Raw genomic sequence first — 22177 nt, forward strand, 5'->3', positions numbered from 1 at the left:
AATATATGTCAGATGTTCAATAAAATAGTGACTGTTGGTTAGAACTGTCTGTTAGCACTGCTTTGTTGTCTTTTTGTGGAATCTTTATTAAAATTTGTTACATTGCATGAAAGCTGTATATATATTGCATGTGTTTCTGAGTGAAGGCAAGTTATGTAGACTGTCCATGACACATACAGGTCAAAAAGGTATTCATAGAAGGGTGGTAGAAAATGGAAAGTACCTGCATATATGGAAAGAAATACTATAAACATCTCAACACTGCACTTTCCTGTACGTTTTTCAGTTCAGACTGTGTGTACTTGTTAGCTAATTCAGACATTTTTTCTTTTTGCTTGCAGTGGGATGCTTTTCTTTGCTTCCATATTGGATTTTAACTGTGGAAGTTTGATACGTCTCAGCAACTGCCGTCTTTCCTCAGAAACTGAGCTAGAAACCAAGTAAAGCAATGAGGAGATTTGTTTACTGCAAGGTGGTTCTGGCCACTTCTCTCATATGGGTGCTTGTGGACGTCTTTTTACTTTTATACTTTAGTGAATGTAATAAATGTGACGACAAGAAAGAGAGGTCTCTGCTGCCTGCTCTGAGGGGTAAGTGCCAAATCTAAACTGTCTTTGAGGGTCATAGATTTTGGGTTTGGGGTTTTTTTAAGCATTTGGCCTCATAGATGTTTCTCAGTACTTTCTAAATTATTGTTCCGATTCAAACAGACAAAATGCCAAGACTGAAGTCCTTTCTTTCTGTAGTGCTTTACTGGTTTCTGAATTAGTTTTAAGTTATCTTAGTGTTTGACCTTTGCTGTAATGAAGGCTGAGTCTTGCATGTTTTCTTTAGCAAAACTAATACAAAATGTCTTTGATACGCAGAAGAGAAAATGGAAATGAACATATTAAGAATGTTTTTTTATCAAAAGTTATTTGACCTACAAGGGAATTGATGCTCTGTAATCCTTTTTTTCATTTGGGAAAGGTGTAAACTTGCTTTTAAACTCTTTAACTCTGGCAGAAACAATAGATTTAAAAGACACTTGATTCCCTCTACCATATTAAAACGTTAGGATAAAGTCTTAAATGCAGATGGAGCAGAGATTCTCGTCTCCAAATATTTTTTAGCAATGTCATTTACTAAGCTGGAGTTCATGAAAACTGAACCTTGGCAGAAGCTACACGTTTTCAAGTTCGTAATGGCTGATTTCCAGAGCAGTCGTCTACAGGGCAGTACTTCCCACTTCGTACTTGCAGTGAACTAGAAAGTAACCTGTAGTAGCTGTAACATTGACTCCCAAGTGCAGTTAAGGCTGTAAATTTATGGGAAATGCACAAGAAGAAGAGGGAGTGGAAATTTACGCAATGTACATGTTTGTTTTTCCTTGTGAATTAACATCCTATTCTTTGCCAGTTTCGGTTCAGCATATGGAAGAAGGAAGATACTTTGAATCCCTAATAGGATTGAAACAACATTAATTAGAACTAGTGCAGCTGCTTTTGTAACATGTTTACTGTTGACAATAGACAAAAATTGTGTCTAGTGCTGTTCCTTTCTTCATAAATACGTACTTGTGGTAAACTACTTATCCTCAGTTTTGTCCATAGGATAAATCATTGTCATCCTCTAAAAAGTGCTTTGGAGTTACGGGTCAGTTGAGTTGATAATTTTGCAGTAATTTGAAATGAAAATACCATTCAGTGATGGGTTTGTCATGTGGCAGTCCGTCCTCAAAAAGTATTTGGAAGACCTCACTTTCACCTTCTAATCATATGAGTAGGTACATAACATTAAAAATAATTAAAAAAATCAGTTATTTTTCCAAATGAAAAGGATATTGCTTGTTGTCATAGTGGTTTTCTTCCCTGTGTAATTGAATTACTGTTTTTTTTTTTTAAACAAACATTTGGCAAGAATTTGGTATATCATGAATAAAACAACCCATTTTACCTATATCGTCAGCTGCAGGAAAGTGATCACAGATTGATTTTTTTTTTTTAAGTATTCATTGGAATTTTCTCAAAATTGATTACATTTTATGAAATGTGTTTAATCGGTTGCATTTTCTGCTGTGTAATCGGATATTTTGTAAAGAAAAATACTAAATATTAGAATAATGGATTTATTTGAACACTAACAACTTTTAAATCAATCTAGACTAAAAAAAAAATAAATGTATAAACACATCCCTGCCACCACCACTCAGACTTAAATGAAAAAGTCTGGAATTTGCACGTATGAATTCACCTTTTTGACACTTCTTTTTTGTCAGCACAATACTATGTATTACTTGACTTTTATTTTGAAGTACTCTGTTGCATTTAACTACTTGAAATGACTTTTTTACATCCAACTTAGTGAATTCTACATGCTGTGCCTGTTATAAAGAGGTGAGCTTTCTGTACAGAAATTCTAAAAGCGACACTGCTTCTTCTTTCTCTAAGTATATAGATATTCATTGCATATATGCCATTATTTCTACCTTAAAGCCTGGCAAAATAAATATTGAGTCTGTTAATATGCTATGCATATTCTACGTGATCCTGGAAGAATATTTGATTGTAATACTTTTTACAAAATCATGAAAGTGTATGTAATGTTTGCAGATGCTAGTGTAGGTTTGTTGGAAATTGCTTGCATGCCATTTTTTTGTGAGATTACTGAAATTCTAGAAGGCTTCTGCCAAAAAAGGAACAAAACAAAAAAAAGCAGAGTTTATCTACTTTATCCTTAAGTTTTCGATCGGGGTGGGGGTGGTGGGGGCAGGGGGCAGTGAGCAGTGGAGCAGAGAGGGGAAAAAAAAAAAAAGCCAGTACTGTAGAATCTAAAGCAGTGTCCTTCACTGATATCTCTACTCTGCTTGGTGACATACAGACTTAAAACAATTCCAGGAAACAGGAATAGCTGAATATTCTTGTTTAAAAGATTCTGGTTTTAGAAAAACATTGTTTAGTAGATGAGGGCGGTTAATTCAGTAATCGATGACTTGCATAAATAATTGCAACGAACCCACGTTTTCTCATTGGCTGTTACAATTAGAAGGTTTGGTAGCTTCTTATGTAGTTTGTGGAGTTTTGTGTTAGTATAGCCACAGACCTGAAACACTCTACAGACTGTTCCAAGTAAGTATTAGGTGTTCTTGAATGAAACTCTTATTCCAGTCCACTAAATTCAAAGTTAATTTGTCTGACTTTTGGGTTTTTCCCGTACCTTAAGTATTTCTTGTTATATTACATAGTCATATGTATTGCCAGGCCAGTATGCATATTTGAAAATAAAAAAAAAATCCGGAGTAATTTTTCACTTTGTTCTGAAGATTTAACAAATTGTCTTCATTTATTTCTGCTCAAACAATGTGTGTTCTGGTGGAGTGATCAGAAATATTTTTTAAACTTCTGTAGCTCCCAATCCAGCAGACTGCTAAAACCTCCTTATACTAAGTGCTGTCAGCTATTTTGATGGAAATGAAGTGTAGTGCTGCTTTTTTGCTGTAAAGTACCTGCATGGGTACCGTCACCTTTGTCTTATTAATAGTGTATTTATCAGTCTCTGAATACCTCTAATTGAGACCACAGATTATCTATAGACATAAAAGGCCACATAATTACAGTATTTGCACAAGGATATTAAAAAAGACACAACAAGAATCAATATACTAATAGAAATTTAAATTAGACATGGTAATCCAGTATTTGAAGTCACTTAATCCATCACCCTTGTCATTAATTGGAGAAGAAGGATTCTGTTTATGCAGAATGGTGTGTGGAGAGGTGAAAGAGGTAAACTTCCCGTGCCTTTTTCAGTCGTAATTATTGCATTCTGAATGATTCATGAAGACAACTTTACAGTAGATGTTGAACTGTAAGCAGTGACAGTCCATGGACTGGAACACAGCTGTCAGAAATCCCCCTCTGATGTCTCCCTGTACACCTTTAAGCGCACGAGTGACAAGTATAAAAGCTGAGTGTTATAAAAATGAGCTGTCACTGAGCTGGGTTAGTGGTATTGCTTAACAACTTGCAAGTGTTATCCTAATCAACCCCGAGCTGGCTTTTAGTCAAGTCATCTTTACTTGCATCTATTTTTGTGCCACTATTGAAAGAAAACATTTATTTCTTAAACTTCCTACCTTAGAAGAAAATCAGGATTGGGCTTGGGCAGCCTCTCAGCAGTCTCTGTTTGTCAGGGGCACATGCAGAAACTTTGAAAGTGACGGTCAGCAGTTCTGCTGCCGCTTGGTTCAGGGCCTGCACCCCAAGGGCAGAGTTCTGTTGCTGCCGCTTTCTCCTAATGTTTAGTGCAGGTCTTCAAACACACCTTGGAGCCCCTAATGTGGTGTCATTTGGGCAGCGTTGTCTGATGAATCTTGGAGGTGACAGAGGAGTAAGTTCCCAGGATGCGTGTCAAACAGGCTACGGGGAAGCTCTTTGAAGAGCAGTCAATAACTTGGAAACAGGATCGCAGTCCCTTCCCGTTCCCGGAGGCGTCTGGCGTCTTACAGCAGCCTGCTGGGATGCATGGAGATTTTGCCTTGCATTTCAGGAGGTTCAGGGTAGGTCTAACTGTGCCTAAGCCATTTCAGAAGGGCTACGAGAGGTACAGGTTTTATGGAGAGCATCACATTAGTTAGAAACTCGGTCTGGCTTCTTCCCAAATGCAAATAAAATGCATGTTGTCTAGTGGAAGAGGGGACAGGGCAGCACTTAGTAGTGCTCCTGGCAGGAGAGAGCAGTCTGGGGAGAGGGTCCTCCTCGCTTTTCTTTCCTCTTTGTGTCTCTTCCTCTCTTTTCTTCCTGCACAGGCAGGAGTCGGAGCTGATTAAGGATTTAAAACATTGCGAGCCAAGGTGCACTAGTCAGCAGTTTGCTTAGGCAGGGCTTTGAAGGGAAGAAACAAGTTGGCAAGTCCGAAAAAGGCCAGATGTCCATAGTGTTTACCCTGTAGCATGTGTGCATGAGGACTTCAGGAACACGGCACTGAGTAAACTGATGGGAGGCACAGCATTGTATTGCCTGTTGGAGGACCCTTACCACAACCTGAGCCTGTTGTGGATTCAGCCATCACACGGGAGAAAATAGTGCTTGGTCTGTCAGGTGTCTCTGCTTGTCTCGGGCTCTTCTGCTCCATGTCAGTGCAGTATGTATTTCTTTGGCTTCCAGCGAAGAATTGTCCAACTCAGTCATGTTCAGCGTTAGTATTAATGGCAGCTTTTCTCAAGGACAGGTCTAGTTCTTTCAGAAAAGCTGGTTCTCCCGCTTTGTCTGTGTGGGACTGTATCTAGCCCTGTTTAGAGTCCGGGGCAATGAATGGGCACGATGACCACCAAGTGGAAAGGTGGCTACCCAAGGAAGAGACTGCGAAGGCAGTCTTTCTCATCTTGTGAACTGATCATGTTCAATCTAATATTCCTAGCAGATGGTTCTTCTGAAATGTACAGTACTCACAGCTGGCAGGACAGGATGCTTTCAGGTCTGCTTGAAGAAACAGCCTCACTTTTATTAAAGGCAGAAGCCTTTTTAATGCACAGTCTAGAAGTCAGTTTACTCAGCACAGTGAGCTTACAATGAAGGAAACGTTTAAACAATACTGGAATGCTATTAAAATTGCAACCTGCACCATGAAAAGGGATCTTATGAAGAAGGTACGGTAAGTAAAAGCTGAAGCCATGATGCTTTTAATTAAAAAATAATAGCTCGAGTTTTCTCTGTACTGCTTCTGTTGCCTTCCACAACTTTGTGATTGTAAATGCATTCTTACTGACTCTGGAAGTCTTGGTCTCCAAACACACAAATGAAGTGCTTTTGAACAAATATTCAGTGTGTAATCCTAAAAAGCTGAGAGAAGGGTTTTGCGTCTTGAATAAATCCACAAATGGCCTATATTACTGCAGCTGTAGTTATTTGCCTACATACATCATCATAAAGCCAGCTGCCACCAAGGACGTTGTAACCTGTCTAGTAAGATGGCCAAATGTTGCAAGGGCAGTGCTCTTTTTTTGTGGGAGGAAAAAAAAAGAGCAGGTGTCTGCAGGTGACCAGTGAGGATCTCTTAGCAGAGCTCTGTCCCAGAAGACCCTGCTTCTCATCTGCATTCTGTGGCACGCAGGTGTGGGTTACTGTCTGATAAACTGTGCCTGCTGGGTCTTGCTGCTGTATTGAAAAAGCTACAGACTGTTTCTAAGCCAAGGCAATCTGACAGCCTGGCATCTTATCAATTAAGCTTTATTTTAATTTTCTGCTAATTAGGGTAATTCTGAATGCCCACAAGACCTTTGCTTCACAGTTGCTGTAGCCTCCTCCTCACTGCAGCTCCTTACTATGAACTGAATGGAGACCATCATCCCTTTGGGGTAGGTGCCGTGAGATGTTCCCCAGCCTGACTGCAACCTGGGGGCAAGTGTGTTAGCAGGGAGGTTGTACTCTGAGGTGCAGCGTCTCTTGTTAAGCTGCTGTGGCTAGGAGGAGGAACGTAACTGGAAAATGGAAAGACCTCATCTCTCTTGATCTGTCTGGCTAGATGCATGGCCTTCCATCCATCATCTCAAATGCTCTTAGAGAATCCTATCACACCCCCACAAGCTTCTGCTGTGCCAGGAGGGCATTTGGTTTGTTGTGCCTGGTGCAGCAGTTGAGAGAGGGAGGATCTTAGTTCGTTTCTAGGCATCTTGTCAGGAAGAACATGTCCTGGAGGCAAAGAGAGGGTTTCATGCATTTGTTTTAGTGTTTTTCTTTCATTCATGGTTAAGGAATTTGAAATGGAGAAGGACTTGAATGCAGAAAATCCTCTAATTTTTAATTTCAATTTCAAATATGTTAGTTAAACTTAGTGTTTTCTGTTTGGAAAGCTGTCTTTGAAAACAGTTGTTGTTGGCACTTTTCTGTCCAGATTAAGAGTAAAATGTGTAGTGAGCTAGGGGTAAGTGAAATATTGCTCTCTAAATAATAAAATGGGGAGCATGTGCTGTGATTGAAACAGTAATTGCAAAGAAAGTGTGATTAATTAAAATGACTGTATATGAGTAATGAGACAAAATTGTAAGTTTGAGTGCTTGTCTTTGCTACATGAATAATGCTTTTAATGCAGCTTTGTATTGTTAATGTGTGTTTTAAATTTTCATGAAGTGGTGACAAATCTTTAACATTATTTTGGTGTCTAATGCCTTTATGCAAATTTTTGTTTGTGGTGTTAACTATGTTCTCAAGTGCTACAAAATGGATTTGTCATGAAATCTGTAAAAATAATTGAAATGTTATTTTGAAGAAAACTCAGTATGAGGAAGGTTCATTTATTCAAATCCTATAATGTATTTATGTATTTTTAAAAAAGAAAAGGTCTGTGTTATGATCATATAGAGCAAGTGAATGAAACATTTGGATGCTGCAATAAAAGTTTGGGGTTTTGGCCAAGTTTAGAAAATAAGGCATTCATTTGGGTAGTTTCCATAGTAACATGTTTATCTGTCAGATTACTGTATGCATTGGACTCTCTGCAATAACAATGGTAGCAAATATTTTTAATAGCATACCATAAAGATTTAATAGATGGATGGATGAGTATGTACATTGCACTAAAATCTTTTCACAAATTTGTTGACAAATAAAATTTAAAGTGCTGATTTGGATATTGTGAAAACACATTAAGTTTATTTATAGATCTTCATCGCACAGTTCAAGGAAAAAAGCATTTCTAAAGCTTGAGGGAAAACTGCCATAGCAGACATCTTTTTCTGATTGCAAACTTAAAAAAAAAAAAAAAAAAAAAAAAAAAATGGAGGCTGTCTTACTGAGAGATGTGCTGCTGTCTTGTTTGAACTTACAAGCTTCAGCCAGAAAATGTCATGTTTTCTAGCACACTGTGGACTCCGATTTGAGGATGAATTGACAGATATTTCTTCCTATTGTTCCATAACTTCCCGTTAACTTTTATTGTTAGATATTTTAAATACTAGACGTTAGAAGAATGACTGCCAAGCTGTTTTGGCAGAACGAAGGACTTGTTTGTTGTGGAATGGGTCTTGGTAAATAAGTATCTTTGCAACTATGATTTGTGTCTCCTGGAAATGGTATTTCTGTTATACCGCTTTTTGTGTACTGAATGGTACATACATAGTCTGTCTGTGCAGCTGTGGGTATTGCATGGAACAAGTGAAAGTGTTGACAGACCCTGAATAACCTCTTCCCTCCTTTGAAGAAGAAGGGGAACTCCCCCATCCCCACCGCAGCAGCTGTTTCTCAGTAATTTCTGATCTCCTGAAAAACAAATAATCAGCCACATGGTCTGGAATTTCTCATTTTTCCAGAGTTCTGCCACCAGAAGCTTCTGACTGCTCCCCCAGCTCTGCAGGTCCCCTAGCTACTGCATGGGACGGGTGATTCCCAAGCTTGCTCCATGCCACATGGATGGTGATGGTTGCAGTACTGGAGGCGGGTTATGCTTCCCGTCTGTACTGCTTTTAGGTAAGGCCAGAGGTAATGGGAGAAAGAGGAACGTGTGTTTCTCAGTGCCATAACCGGGAAACAGCTCCTGTTTCTGACACTGAGAAATACACGGACTCATCCTCAAGGGATCCAGCTTAAAAAACCAAAACCACTAACTCCAGAAAGCAAACACCACCATCACCCCTCCCGCCCCCCCCCCCAATCAAAACGTGGGCTTGTTTGATCAAATTGTTGTACGTGATCAGCCTGACGTACAGAAAGCGTTGATGGTTATGCACAGTACTTTGCCATGACAGTAGAGTAGGAAGGGAACGGTGTTCTCCCAAGTCTTTGCGCTCCCGTGGAAGTCTGGTTGCACAAGGTATAATTTCCACAGTTTTGTGTTGCTTTCCTAATTCTTTTTGTATGGATAAGGTTTACCTCAAGGTTTATTGTTGAAGGTATTTAACCCAAGAAATACTTAATGAGAAAATAGGAATAATGATGAAAGAGTTAACTTGTACAGTGTTTCTATACTGTGTATCTATATGTATCATACACTATACACAGTATCATGTGCATATACTTACACTTTACGCATGCTTAAGCTACAAGAGTTGCTCAGGCCAGAGAAGGTCCTGCCCTCTCACTCATCCTTCCCTCCTGCCCAGTGAAAGGTTCTGTATGACCAGAAAGGTTTATTATTTTTTTTTCATTGCTTTTATACTGCTTAAGAATTTACTGAAAATTTGGCCAGGGAAAAAATGTCATTCCTTATGTATGTGGTGTTCTGAAATATTGTTAGTACTTCTGTGGTTAAATTGAAGTAAAAACTATGATACCTTTCCAAATAATAAAAAAATCTATCCATCAAAGGTTGGTAGAAATGAAAAATATTACCTTTTTTTATACTTTACTGATATTCATAATACCTTCCTTATCTTCAACATTTATCTGTCTAAACGAGTGTTGTGTTAGAAACCAAAGTGGAAATCTTCAGTGCTAGTGGGAAAACTTGCTGACTTATTTATGTGTGAAGCATACTGCATTTGTTCAAATAAGTTGATAAAATTTTAAAAAAATGAGGTTTGTAGTATGAAAATACGTTTTGGCATTTTTGTATATCACACAGTCCTGCTGTAGTATCTTAACTGTGTCCAGCCTTCTGAGCTGAATTGCGATTTTAGTTTCAGTGTACAAATATCTAGGGGAATTGTTTAGTAGATATTGAAAACTGCACTTTTAGCTTGTTGACAGTAAACATAGAAATATTGGAAGATGTCAAAAGTACTTTCCATCTGTAGTAGCTGACAGAAAAATGACATGGTAGTGACAAAATTGAGATTTATGTTCTCCCTTGCTGCCAAAAGTTGGATAACTCTAGTGTAGTATGTGGTACGACTGCATTTTAAAGCTGTCTAGAAACGTGCAGTTGTCAGTCCCTGGATTATTTTTTGAAATGTGATTTTTTTTTTTTTTTCTTCTTTTTTCCCCCGATATATTAAGGGTTTTATAATGATTCTTTTTGCTTGATGTTTCGGAGAGAAATTGTTGGTGTGAAAAGCTTGCATTGCATGGGTCTATCCTGTATCCTAAAGGTATGAACAAAATACTGTGAATTTTACATAACACTTCAGACTTTTAAGTAAGAAGGGTATAAACAATTAGGGGTTTTGCCTTGTTTGTTTTTGCATTTTCTCTTGAATAATCCACACCATTCTGAAGTTTAAAAACTATGTCACATTGACAACATTGTCCCTGATATTCAAGTACTTTCCAGCTGTCCTCATAAAGCCTGTTTAAGAGTTTTCCAGGGGACCGGTGCCCTGGGTATAAGAGGACTGCCCTAGCTCATCTGAACTTCATTAGCGGGTATAGTTTACCAGGTTGTACCATTTGTTATTCCTTTAAATTAAATTTAACTTGCTGTTCTTTTGCATTTTCCGTTAAGTTTTTTGTGGTGTTGTTTCATTGCTTCATCACAGCACCAGGAGTTTTAAGGCAGAGCTCATGAATGAAGTGTGGACATAGGCATGTCTTGCTAGTTAGGACTGCATGTATTTAATAAATGTGTGTATTTTTCCAGTAACAGCTTAAATTTTTATGTCTTAATGGTACAAGAGAAAAATAGTTTTCATGTAAATGCTAACAATTGGCTCTCTCTGATAGACTGATAAATATTAGTGGTTTTAGTGGTGTAGGTATAATATATAATCTTCAGTTCAAAAACAGGAACCTGCAAAAAGCTGAAAATTTAATTAAAGGGAAATGATCTTACTGCTAGTTGAATATGCAAGATAGGCAGGAAAATGTATTATCCTTCCCAGAAATAGATGCTTTGCACTTGACAATTTTTTATTTCAGAGACAGCCAGTTTAAAATCATGAGTGGCTGAGGATGCTTGTATATACATGTGCCTGTATGCAGTATAAGAGTGGTTTGATTTTGCTTTGTAACTAGTACTTTTCTCAGTTACAGTTATTCTGATAGCAAGATATATGAATTGTTTGTGTTGTAAGGCAGGAGAAAGAAGCCAGTTTTCTAGCTGTGTTGGGAAACTTCAAGTCATTCTTATGAGGATTAACAGAAACCCAGAATTTTAGAAGAGATACTTTCCTTTGGCAATGGCAGAATATGGTTTCCAGCCACTTTGAAGATTTTTAGGTTTTCTGGTTTACTTTTTATGTTCAACAAATGAATCATAAGATTACTGGAAATCCTACTTGGGCACAATCTTTTCTTTTTGCAAAGTACCTGTCACCATTTAGACCTACTTGCTTACAAAATTTATTGACAGTCGATACCTCAGGAGTAAATAGTTTTATGAAAATTAAGAAGGATTCATGAAAACCTCGTGTACTTCTATCATCAGACGCTTTTATAGTGGATATTGTCTAAAAATTATGACTCTCTTCCTGTTATTGACACTACACTTCCAAACTGTGAATGAATTTCAGAAAAGCTCTGCAGATAGTGTCGGTGTACACAAGTCTGCAAGAATTGAGCCTTAAAAATGTGAAGCTCTGACTGCCATCAGCCCTTCTTAGCCCAGTTTTAAATAACCTTCAAATTGTTCTACACATTACATGGTATATTTGAATCTCTTCCTTACTGTTTGAAACTTCAGCACAGGTGAGTAGTTTTTAATCTTGAACAAGTTCTGTATAGGGTTTAAGCAATACAACAAAACAGTGAAGAAATCAGGGTTATTGAGAAGGCATCAGAATAATAAGGGATACACCAAGTTAAGTTGTCATGTGCTGCAGCTTTTCTATTTTGCAAAGGAAGAGAAGTGGGTTTTATGCTAACTGGAAGCCACCATTTTTGACTGCAATTTTTTTTTTTCTGAAGCAGGATGATAGGGAATTTTGGGGAAACTTTTGAAATAAAAATAATTGGTTTTATCAGTAAGAAATACTTTAAAATTGTGTTGTTGGTGCAGTATGGAATTTGAATAATAATTAGAAATCATAATATCTATTGTGAAGGCATGATTGTTTATATATCTGAATACCATCCTTTGAGGCTGTTTTTAGTAGATGTCATGCACAGTATTCCTGTGTGCGGTAATGGAAGTTTTTAGCTACAGACGTTCTCCAGGGCCTTGATTGCCAAATCTGACAAGCTAAAGGGAGCATTCATTTGCATAATAAAGACTGAAGAATCAGAGTGAAATCCATTCCAATGTCATCCTTCTTGTCCTTGGGATTCTACTCTATTAAAACAAATAAGCAAAAACCAAAACAGGTTCTTACCATTGGGTTGCCATGCAGAAAATGTGTTCCTATAAATGAGATTAATAATACCATCTGGTACTTTGTGCCTTTTGTGATATGTGAAATAGTAGTGGCAGAAAGGTGTCATTTACCTTTAGTATTTGGCTAAAAAGGGCATGCCATTTAATGGGAAGGGAACTAGGAAGCATTTCAAGACTTAAGTTGTATGGTAGTGGTGTAATAGCGCATTACAGAGAATTTCTGCATCAACGTGGTATGACACCTCCATACTGAATTTTACTCTAAATACCTAACAGCTTTTCTTAGGCTAAACAGCAAAATAAAATCAGTTAATTAGTGTACTCAAACTGTTTAAAAATTATCTGCAAATGTACAGAAAGAGATTTTGTTTTTCACTCGTTGATATACTTACACATAGAACTGTTAATGCAAATACTCTATAACCCCCAGTTCATGCCTCAAAGTAGTTTTACACATTTTCTATTAGTTTTTGGATTTTTTTCCTTTTAAAAAAAAAGCAGAGTGCTCTAGCAGTACGTCTCACTCTGCTTTCAGTGTTCTCCTACAACACTGAAGATTTATATTGTTTCCCTTTTTAACTGCCCAGGTTGAGGGGATCAGTGAGTGCAGGCTGAGCTCAAGTTTGTTTTACGCATGCTCCGATGAGCTGCTGTCACTAATTAGATCTCACATATTGGTCTCTTTCCTGACTGGCTTTTCTTGACTTGTCTGAAACTTTGTTTACTTTCAGTATTGTACAGGTTTAATTAAAGCATGATATAATCCTACAATATTTTAATGTGGAAATTCATCTTTTTGCGTTCTGTTTTATGATATTATTATTAGGGCTTGGTTAGAGTTGGAAATAAATTGGAAGCATTTAACTCCTAAATTGCTTCTGTCCTTATAATGCTGAGTGTATCTGCCCAAGACTTAATTTTTTTCTCTTCCCTTTTAAAATTTTTTTACATGAAATTAAATTGGAATTATTGTAACGGGCTCTGTTCTCTGATCTGCAGTTCCACCTCTCCCTCTGTGCTTGAGGTGCTGTAGGTTCATGTCTGTTTTGAGCGTGTTTGTATCCCGGTGGCAGGATCGAATCCTATTGTGAGGACGCCTGGTATTAGCTGTGACAGAAATAGCCCTTTCCTCCCTTGAGTCGACATTAATTACACACTCCATAGCTGATCTGTGTGCAAAAAAAATCTGTAGTAGTGCTCTGGAAATGGAAGCATTTTGGCAGAGTAACTGAAAACTGAATGCATGCTTTAGACCCTCGCAGAAGTCATTTCCCAAAGCGAAACGTTGTACACTCTCCTTTTGCACACACATTGTGTGCAACACATCTTAGAACCATGGAATGGTTTCGGTTCAAAGGGACCTTAAAGCCCACCCAGTTCCCAGCCCTGCCCCGGGCAGGGACCCCCCCAGCCCAGGCTGCTCCCAGCCCCATCCAGCCTGGCCTGGAGCACTGCCAGGGATGGGGCACCCACAGCTGCTCTGGGCAGCCTGGCCCACCGCCTCGCCGCCCTCACGGGGAGAGGTTCTTCCTGATCTCTGACCTGCATCTGCCCTCTCTGCGCTCAAAGCCACCCCCGTGCCCTGTCACACGTGCCCCTGTAAGAAGCCCCCCCCCCCCCAGCTTTCCTGCCGGCCCCTTCAGGCGCTGGGAGCTGCTCTAAGGCCCCCCCAGAGCCTGCTCTTCTCCAGGCTGAACAGCCCCAGCTCTCCCAGCCCGGCTTCCCAGGAGAGGGGCTCCAGCCCCTGCCCATCTCCGTGGCCCCCGCTGGGCTCAGTTCACCAGGTCCGTGCCCCCGAGCTGGATACAGTACTGCAGTGGAGGTCTCACAGGAGCCGAGTACAAGGGGGACAATCCTCTTTTTTTGATCTGCTAGCCACACTTTTGATACAGCCCATGATTTGGTTGGCTTCCTGGGCTACAAGCACACATTGTTGGGCCATGTTGAGCTTATTGTCAACCACCACCCCCAGTCTTTCTCCTTCGGGCTCCTCTCAGTCCATTCTCTGCCCAGCCTGTGTTTGTGCTTGGGATTGCCCTGACTCAGGGTCAGGACCTTGCGCTTGGCTTTGTTGAACTTCATGAGGTTTGCACAGGCCCACCTGTCAAGGTCTCTCTGGATGGCATCCCTCCCATTCGTTGTGTCTTGGTGTTGTTGGCAAACTTGCTGAGGGTACGCTCCATCCCAGCATCCGTGCTGCCAGCAAAGATGTTAAACAGCACTGCTCCCAGTACCGACCCCTGAGGAATGCCACTCATCGCTGGTCTCCACTTGGGCATCGAGCCGTTGACCGCAACTGTTTGGAGTGTGACCATCCAGACCTTCCAACATGTGTTCTGTTCCTTGTTTCTGTGTTAGTACTTTCACTAATCTTCAGCACACAGAGATGCAACATCTCTACAAAGTCATCTTTCATGAAGAGGAAGTAGTATCCACTTTAAAGTTTACAAATATTTGACCAGCAAAGAAACCTTTTAAGAGGAATTACAATATAAATTTTGTAGGTAAGTCTAGTACAAATGTACAAATTAAGAAATGAAATTCAGTTATAAGTAAAGCTTTGCTCAAAGGCTTGGAGAACTAAGTATGCCGATTTTTAATTCACAACTTTTTCCCCTTTTTAATAAGGTTCTCTCAGTCAATACTGATGTTTTCCATTTCTTTACACATAAAGCTAGCGCTATGTTAATGGAATTAGCGTGCTGTGTGGATTTTCTTACTGAAGAGAGAGTATGTTGCAGTGTTCTACGCCTCTCTTCCATGAGAGGCAGGAATTTTTAGAAAGCTGTCCATGTGCTGCCTGAAACTGGTGGAATTATTCCTGGAAAAATTTGGCTTGGCTTTTCAGCAATTTCCTTTTCTGTGGTTTGCACAGCTTGCTCTTAGATGTTAGATAATTTAAATCTAATCATTGGAGAATATTTTTGGTATGCAGAATGCCTACTTCTATGGTTTGACTACAGTACTATTAAGACACAAAAAAAATTTATGGAAAATAATTTATATTAGTTTAAACAGCAGCTCATCACGTGTTGTGAAACTGCAGTGCTCAGTAACACATTTTGATATGCTATGCTGAAAGAATACACTTACTATAGTATATTACAGAATATTCTAAAATCAGAAAGACTAGTGTACAGTTAAAGGGTGTGTATTTTGTTTTTCAAAGGAGCATTCTGCTTTCAGAAATGTAAAGATACGTTGATGCTTAGCTTCTATTCAAACAGAATTTTTAACTTCCTTTGACATTGGGCGGTCATTAAATGGTTGAAAACCTGTGCTGAGTTCTCAGGTTTTTTTCATAACTAATTAACAGTTGCTGTTTACAAATATTTGCCAAGCACAGTGTGAGACAGGTTTGCGCAGAGAACTTCTTTTTGGACCCTCAGTTTAAAATCTATGTTGGATTTTTTTTCAGAAAGGGTATATAAATCTGTATTGAGTCTCTCTTTCAAAGAACTGTTGCTCGGTCGGTGTTTTGAGCTTAATAGGGTTTGGAGTACATTTTAGCGAGTACGTCTGGACAGGTGTGTAATGCGTTGGGAGGTTTATTGTTTTTTTCCTGTTGCAAAATCTCTAATGCATTTCTTTTGGAATTTCACTTCCTTTTGTATGTGCGTTGTCTTACAGTGTATTTTTAAAAAATATTTTAAATGGGCACTTAAAACATGCAGACATGAGCATGTGTACAGTTTGTATAAGAACTACAATAGTAGAAAGGCTGCATCAGATTAATATTTCATTGCATTCTTTTTTAATACACCAAAAGTAATGATAAAACTTGATTTATTTATTTTTCTTCTCCTTCCCAGCTTTAGGCAAAGTAAATAATTTCTAGCTTCTTTATATTTTCCTATAGGAAATGGCAAATGTAGGCCTATTCCACTGAATGCTTATTATGAAATGTATGTTGTGCACCTTTTGGGAGTATTATGCCATTATCACGCAGCGAGTTCTTTGTGGATCAGTCCTTTGAAATCCAGAATCCCTCTTAAGACAAAGTGGAATTAGATAGGATGCAGAGATCCTCATGTGTGCAGGACACCACGTTAATTTGCACAAACTGGTACTGGGGGAATATATAGCTTTGCTCATGTTTTCTGATTTATTTTATTGTGCTTCTATTCAGTTGATTCAACTCATTTAACTAGCAGCATACTGAGTCATGCCTTGCATAAAGTAAGTAAAATACCTGACCACTGGTGTGTTGGCCAACATTGAGAAGTGCCGTGGCCCTGTCACACTGCAAGGATGATTTAGAGCTTGCATTTTTACACTTGCTTTGCCTTCGGTTATCGTGCGAGGACTTCAGCAAGAGTGTCTGGCTTCGGTGGTAATGCCTCGGTAAGTGCTCCGAGGCAGCAGAGCTAAGCTTGCATGGGACCTATGAGCTGGTGGTTTCTGCCCCCAGGTATTCCCCGGGAGCCACATACTCAGAGAGAAGTGTCTTTTAAATTTTTTTAGAAGTAGGTCAGGTTTTGCTCTGGCTATATGTATATGTGAGCTGTCTGGTAGGTGAGGGAAATCAAGGAATTTATGAGCAACAAATATTGAGAATATTTATGAAGAGCAAGGAGTGCTTAAAGGTAGTAATGAAATAAATGAACCCAGTTTATTTACAGTGGATATCTCTGCTTTGTATGGTGATTTTTCGTTGCAGTAGTGATTGCCTGTCTCTATTGAATTGCAGTTTTTCAGTGCATGTAACTTTAGAAGTCAATGGGATGCTGCTGCTTAGCTTTACCAGTGTGTTGCTTGCATTGTACTAGAATTTTATTTAGTAAATGTCAAATTTCCAGCCACACAACCTTTAAAGCCCTCAAGTGCTTTTTAGTGCTTAACATTGTGAGACTTGCATGGAGGTGGTGCCATCTCGGCAAAAACGATGAAAGTGTTTTGTCCAAGTTTGTATTGTGGAGCCAGGCCGGAGGTCAGGCTCTGTCCTTAGGGATAGGTCATGGTTCCGCTGAGGTCCATAAAAGTGTGCAGGGACTGTGACAAGCAACATTTGAATAGAATCCCCAAACCATAAAACCCCGCCAGGAACCACCCCCATAAAACCACCCAAAACACAAACCAAAACCATGTGGACCTCCACAGCACCCTGCAAAATTATTCTAGTGAATTCAGCTGTAAGTATCACAGGCTCTTGCACTGACATAATTCTGCTCTCCAGAATGTGTTGAGTTACAAGAACAATGTTCTTTGTGTAATGTTGATATCTGAAAACCAAATAAAACTTTAATCATAAAAGACTCCCTTCATTAAGTGATAAGAGCCCTTTGTAATAAAAACTTGTCAGTCTTTCATGGTTTAGGAATAATTTAACTGTGTTAAATTCTCTTGTTTTAGACTTTATATAGCGGCAATCTCCCTCATTTGCTACGCCGGTGGAAATCATAAGTTTAAATACGGCGTATTGGGACTTGGTGCTGGCGGGTTCAGCAGTTGGTTCCACTTTTGATGGTCCTAAAATTTAACTGCATGAAATGATCCCATTTTAAACTTCATAAAATGTCAATTTGCCTCATTTTGCTATTCACTGGAAGTCATAATTCTGAGTCGAATGTGCCGTGATTCTGATACGGGCAGATTTAGTGGTTGGTATGAGCATGCTGGTAGTCTTGAATTGCTTTTCGTAACCTGCTTGAGGGAAGCGCTACTGGGTGTTTGTGGGGCTTGGGGTGGTTTCTGTCACCAGTGTCCCGTGTTGTGGGTGAGCTGGGTCGGTCCTTCCCACTGGGACACGCGTGTTCTGGAGATGGACCTGGGAGTGCTGGGGGGCAGCAAGCTGCCCACGGGCCAGCAGTGTGCCCTGGTGGCCAAGGCGGCCAGTGGGACCCTGGGGAGCATGAGGAGGAGCGTGGGCAGCAGGTCGAGGAGGGGGTCCTCCCCCTGTGCTCTGCCCAGGTCGGGCCCCAACTGGAGCGCTGGGTCCAGGTCTGGGCTGCCCGGCTCAGCTGTTCCCCCGGAGCTACTGGGAGGGCGGGTCGGAGGCCACGAAGGTGCTGGGGCGGGCGGCGCGTGCGGGGCGGCTGCGGGAGCGGGGGCTGCCCAGCCGGGGCAGGGGGAGGCGGGGAGGGGACCTTGCCGGGGCACACGGAGACCTTAGGGGCGGGTGGCGAGGGGCCGGGGCCGGGCTCTGCCCAGCGGTGCCCAGCGCCAGGGCTGGGGCCAGCGGGCACCCGCTGCGGCACAGGCGGCTCCCGCTGCCCGTGAGGGAGAGCTGCTGTGCCGGGAGGGTGCCGGGCAGCCTGGGGGGGCTCCTCCTGCCCAGCCCCCCCAGCCCAGGCTCTGTGCAGCCTGCCCGAGGGGAGCTGCCGCAGCCGGGGGGCGGCTGGGGGGGCTCCGCCTGCCCTGCAGCCCCCACCCGGCTGCGGTTCCATTGCAGGCAGGGTGGGTCAGTGGGACATGTCGCTCTCCTTGGGCTGATGTTAGCCTTGGGGTGGCCAGGGTGAAGTGTTGGGGTTGTCGCCTTCAAGGAGAAACGTAAAAGTAGCTGTGTTGAGCAAAAAATGGGCTAGGAAGTGGCTTTTGTTGGCTTTTTGTTGTTGTTGTTTTGACTACTAAAAGATCTGTTTCTGTTTTGAAGGTTAAAGATCTGTATCGCTGATAAACGATTCATTCACACATTTAATTTAATTTCCTCAAGGATACTGTAACTAATGATATTCATTATTTAGGTATCTGTATATTACTGAGTGTTTTATACTTTAATCCATTTAATATGACATGACAAGACAATGAAATTGAAATATATGCTGTGTAAAAAGCATTTATATTTATATTTCCTATACTTCAAGAATCCCTTTGTTCTTTTGTTTAAGAATGAGTAATTAGGTTGTTCTGTTATGCACGCCGAGCTGCAACAGTTCATTTTCCTTATGCACCCTACTGAAGGGGAGGAGATGGATGCTGGAGGCACTTGCATACATCCAAAAAGAAAGTAGAGGTATAGGTTTTGTTTGGTTGGGGTTTTGGATGTATTTTTTGTTTGCTTTTGTATGAGTATGTCATGGTTTAACCCCAGCCGGTAACCAGGTACCATGCTGCAGCTCGCTTACCCCCCCTCACCCAGAGGGATGGGGAGGGGGATCGGAAAGGAATGTCAAACTCGAGGGCTGAGATAAGAACAATTTAATAGGTAAAGCAAAAGCCGCGCACACAAGCACAGCAAAGCAAGGGATTCATTCCCCACTTCCCACGGGCAGGCAGGCGTTTGGCCATCCCAGGGCAGCAGGGCTCCATCACACGGTTACTCGGGAAGACAAACGCCACAGTGCCAGATGTCCCCCCCTTCCTTCTTCCTCCCCCAGTTTATATACTCAGCATGATGCCATATGGTATGGAATACCTCTTTGGGTAGCTTGGGTCCTCTGTCCTGGCCACGTCCCCTCCCAATTTTCTGTGCCCCTCCATCCCTCTCGCTGGCAGGGCCCAAGGAACTGAGAAGTCCTTGACTTAGTATAAACATCACCCAGAAACAACTAAAAACATCAGTGTCCTATTGACATTGTTCTCACATCATGGCCAAAACACAGCACTGTACTAACTACTAAGAAGAAAATTAACTCTATCCCAGCTGAAACCAGGACAGAGTAGTTGGAGTATTATTATTATTATTTTTTCATTCTTATGTTGACAATTGCTAGGAAGCTTGAGTCTACCTGTAGATAAATATTTCTTTGTAGAAAATGCACAAAAGTTTTCCTATATGTTACTTGTTGCTTTGTTGCAGTTTTGAAGATGCTAGTATTAAAGGAAAGCATTATGCTGTCATTACAATGGGGATTTCTTCAACTTTCTTTTAACTGCTGGTTATGTCATCTTAAATTAAATGATTATGCTTGAAATAATTTTATTTTGGGAATGCTTGTGACTTGCTGTAGATATAGATGTTGCTCTGACATTCGAAGTGTGTACTGGAAAAAAAGAAAAAGAAAAGAAAAAGGAAAAATGATTAAAAAAAGAAGAAGCCAGAGTTGTGAACCACAAATTAGACAAGGCAGATGCTACAATAGTAAATGCTATTTATCTTGTATTACATTTTATGGCATGATGACAGACTAAGTCTCAGAGGAAAGAACTGCTTCCCCACAAGTAGGTCGTGCATCTCAAATCTGACTTCTAAACTAAATTGGCTTTGGCTTATTGTTTGTTAACGCTAGTCTATGGCACAAGGAGTAAAACCCCAAAATAATACAAAAATCATTAAAATGTCCTAAAATTACTCATTCAGTAAGTGTGATGAATGTATATTCTTTCAGTTAGTAGTGTAGAAAACTGATCTTATAAAACATTGAATATTGGTTATTTTGTAAAATGAACTTTGTAGATGGACTTGAAATTTTGCCGTTCCTTTACCTAAAGCTGTGGTTTGAAGGTCTGATCTCTGCGCTTCTGGGCAGACATCTAGAACCATGGGCAGAGGGTAACCTGTTTGCCTTTGCAGTTTTCAGAGAAATCCATTAGTTGGATTCACTAGCATAACCCATCACAAACATGCCTTTTGGGCTCTCAGAGGTGGCTGGGGGGTTTGCTTGAAAAGCTGGGGGAGCTGGTGAGGTTGGAGAGAGGGAACCAGGCTGCTCCTTTCTGTTGCTGGCGCTGCCTGCGCTTGTTCTGCAGTCACAGAGGGGCTGGGTCTCCTGTCCGGTTCTTTGGCAGCTTGGGATGAGCAATGCCAGCCGTCTCCTCAAGTAACCAATTCCAGCAGTGTGCTACCCTCCTTTTCAAAAGGTTTGGGTTTTTGATACTGTTTCAGCTGAGCCTTTCCTGCTGCAAAAAGAAGATGCAGGATTGCTCTTTCGCAGAGGCTGGGTAACTCATGCGCCTTTGCCCCCTGTGACAGTCTTGTAGTGATTTGAAGACTGTTGTGCTGTCTTTAGGCGAGACAACCATGTTCCTGTGGTCTTGCATGATTGTTTTCTACCTCTGGCAGTTCTCTTTGCTCTCCTCCTGCATTTTCCCGTGTGCTGGGTGTTAGCAGTGTGGTGCCTGGTGCTGAGCTCAGCCCTGCGCCAGGGCGCTGAGCCAAAGGGAAGATTGCTGCGCAGGCGCTGCCCCGTCTGTGCTCATGCGTTTCCCTTGATGGCATCGTGACTCGTCTTCCCTTTGCAATTCTCTGCAACTCCCGCATTCTTTTGATATCAGAGGGAAAAATGGAGAAGGAAGAGGAAAATAATGATAAAAGAACAGTTTAAAGGTTAACTAAATGCGAAAATGGTATGATGAGAAAATAATAAGCTTCAAAGATGTTAGGACTTATTTTCCTGAAGACATTTGGGTGCTTTTTGTACACAATGGAGAGATGATCATTTCTAAACTAAAATTAAAAAGAAGTAATTTTAGGAGTAGAAGTTAATAGCCTATTTCTTTTGTAGTATTGTAAGGTATAATTAAAACCTGCTGCCAGAATGAAAGTGTAATTGCTAATGTGAATTATTATACCAGGGAGACCTACAATAAGGGAAAGTATCCGGCATTTGATGACAGTTTGGATCTCCCAACTCTATTTTTGGGTTCCTACTGCTTGCGTATGGTCAGAATTGTTGTACCATAAATATGGAAGAAGGAAAAAACCTTCCAAAATTGCCACACAGAGTACAGTTAAAACAACTGCTTGAGACAGTGTAAATAGATAAATGCTACCATCAGTTTCATGTGTAAGTGTTACTTTTAGCTCACAAATAGCTGTAAACACACTCTATTAAAAATGCTTTTTGCTTTGAGCTTTCCGTATTTAAGGGCAACATTGGTACACAGGCTGGGTTACGTGAAACCCTCGGCATTACAACACAAGTTCTACGTTAGAACAATACTGAGCAGGTAGTTCTGGTACTGTCCTGTCCAGCTCAGTGCTTTGGTGTGCATTTGAGGATGGAATTTCAGATTTCTTTGGTTGGTAGGGTGGGGGGAGGGGTTTTTATTTGCTTGGTTTTAAACCGGGTGAATAGGAGGGGTATAAATGTGTTCTTTTTAGATGATTTGCTCTGTCTGCACCTTCTATGAGGCCCAC

The 22177-nt window shown here is 40.6% G+C and overlaps 1 protein-coding gene across 6 annotated transcripts in view; it reads left to right on the forward strand.

Annotated features, from left to right (window-relative positions):
- The window catches only part of GALNT13 (polypeptide N-acetylgalactosaminyltransferase 13), a 158454-nt gene that overhangs the window by 13040 nt on the left and 123237 nt on the right, over positions 1-22177 (forward strand). For all 6 annotated transcript variants that reach the window (XR_008823691.1, XR_008823688.1, XR_008823689.1 and 3 more), the window contains exon 3: positions 342-590. Coding sequence is in view for 2 of the 6 variants with exons in the window: in XM_056350279.1 (XP_056206254.1) it covers positions 449-590 (142 nt within the window). In the remaining 4 variants the exon portion in view is untranslated. The remainder of the gene's footprint in view (positions 1-341; positions 591-22177) is intronic.

Source organism: Falco biarmicus, chromosome 8 (assembly GCF_023638135.1).
Source record: "Falco biarmicus isolate bFalBia1 chromosome 8, bFalBia1.pri, whole genome shotgun sequence".
Taxonomy (NCBI): Eukaryota; Metazoa; Chordata; class Aves; order Falconiformes; family Falconidae; genus Falco; species Falco biarmicus.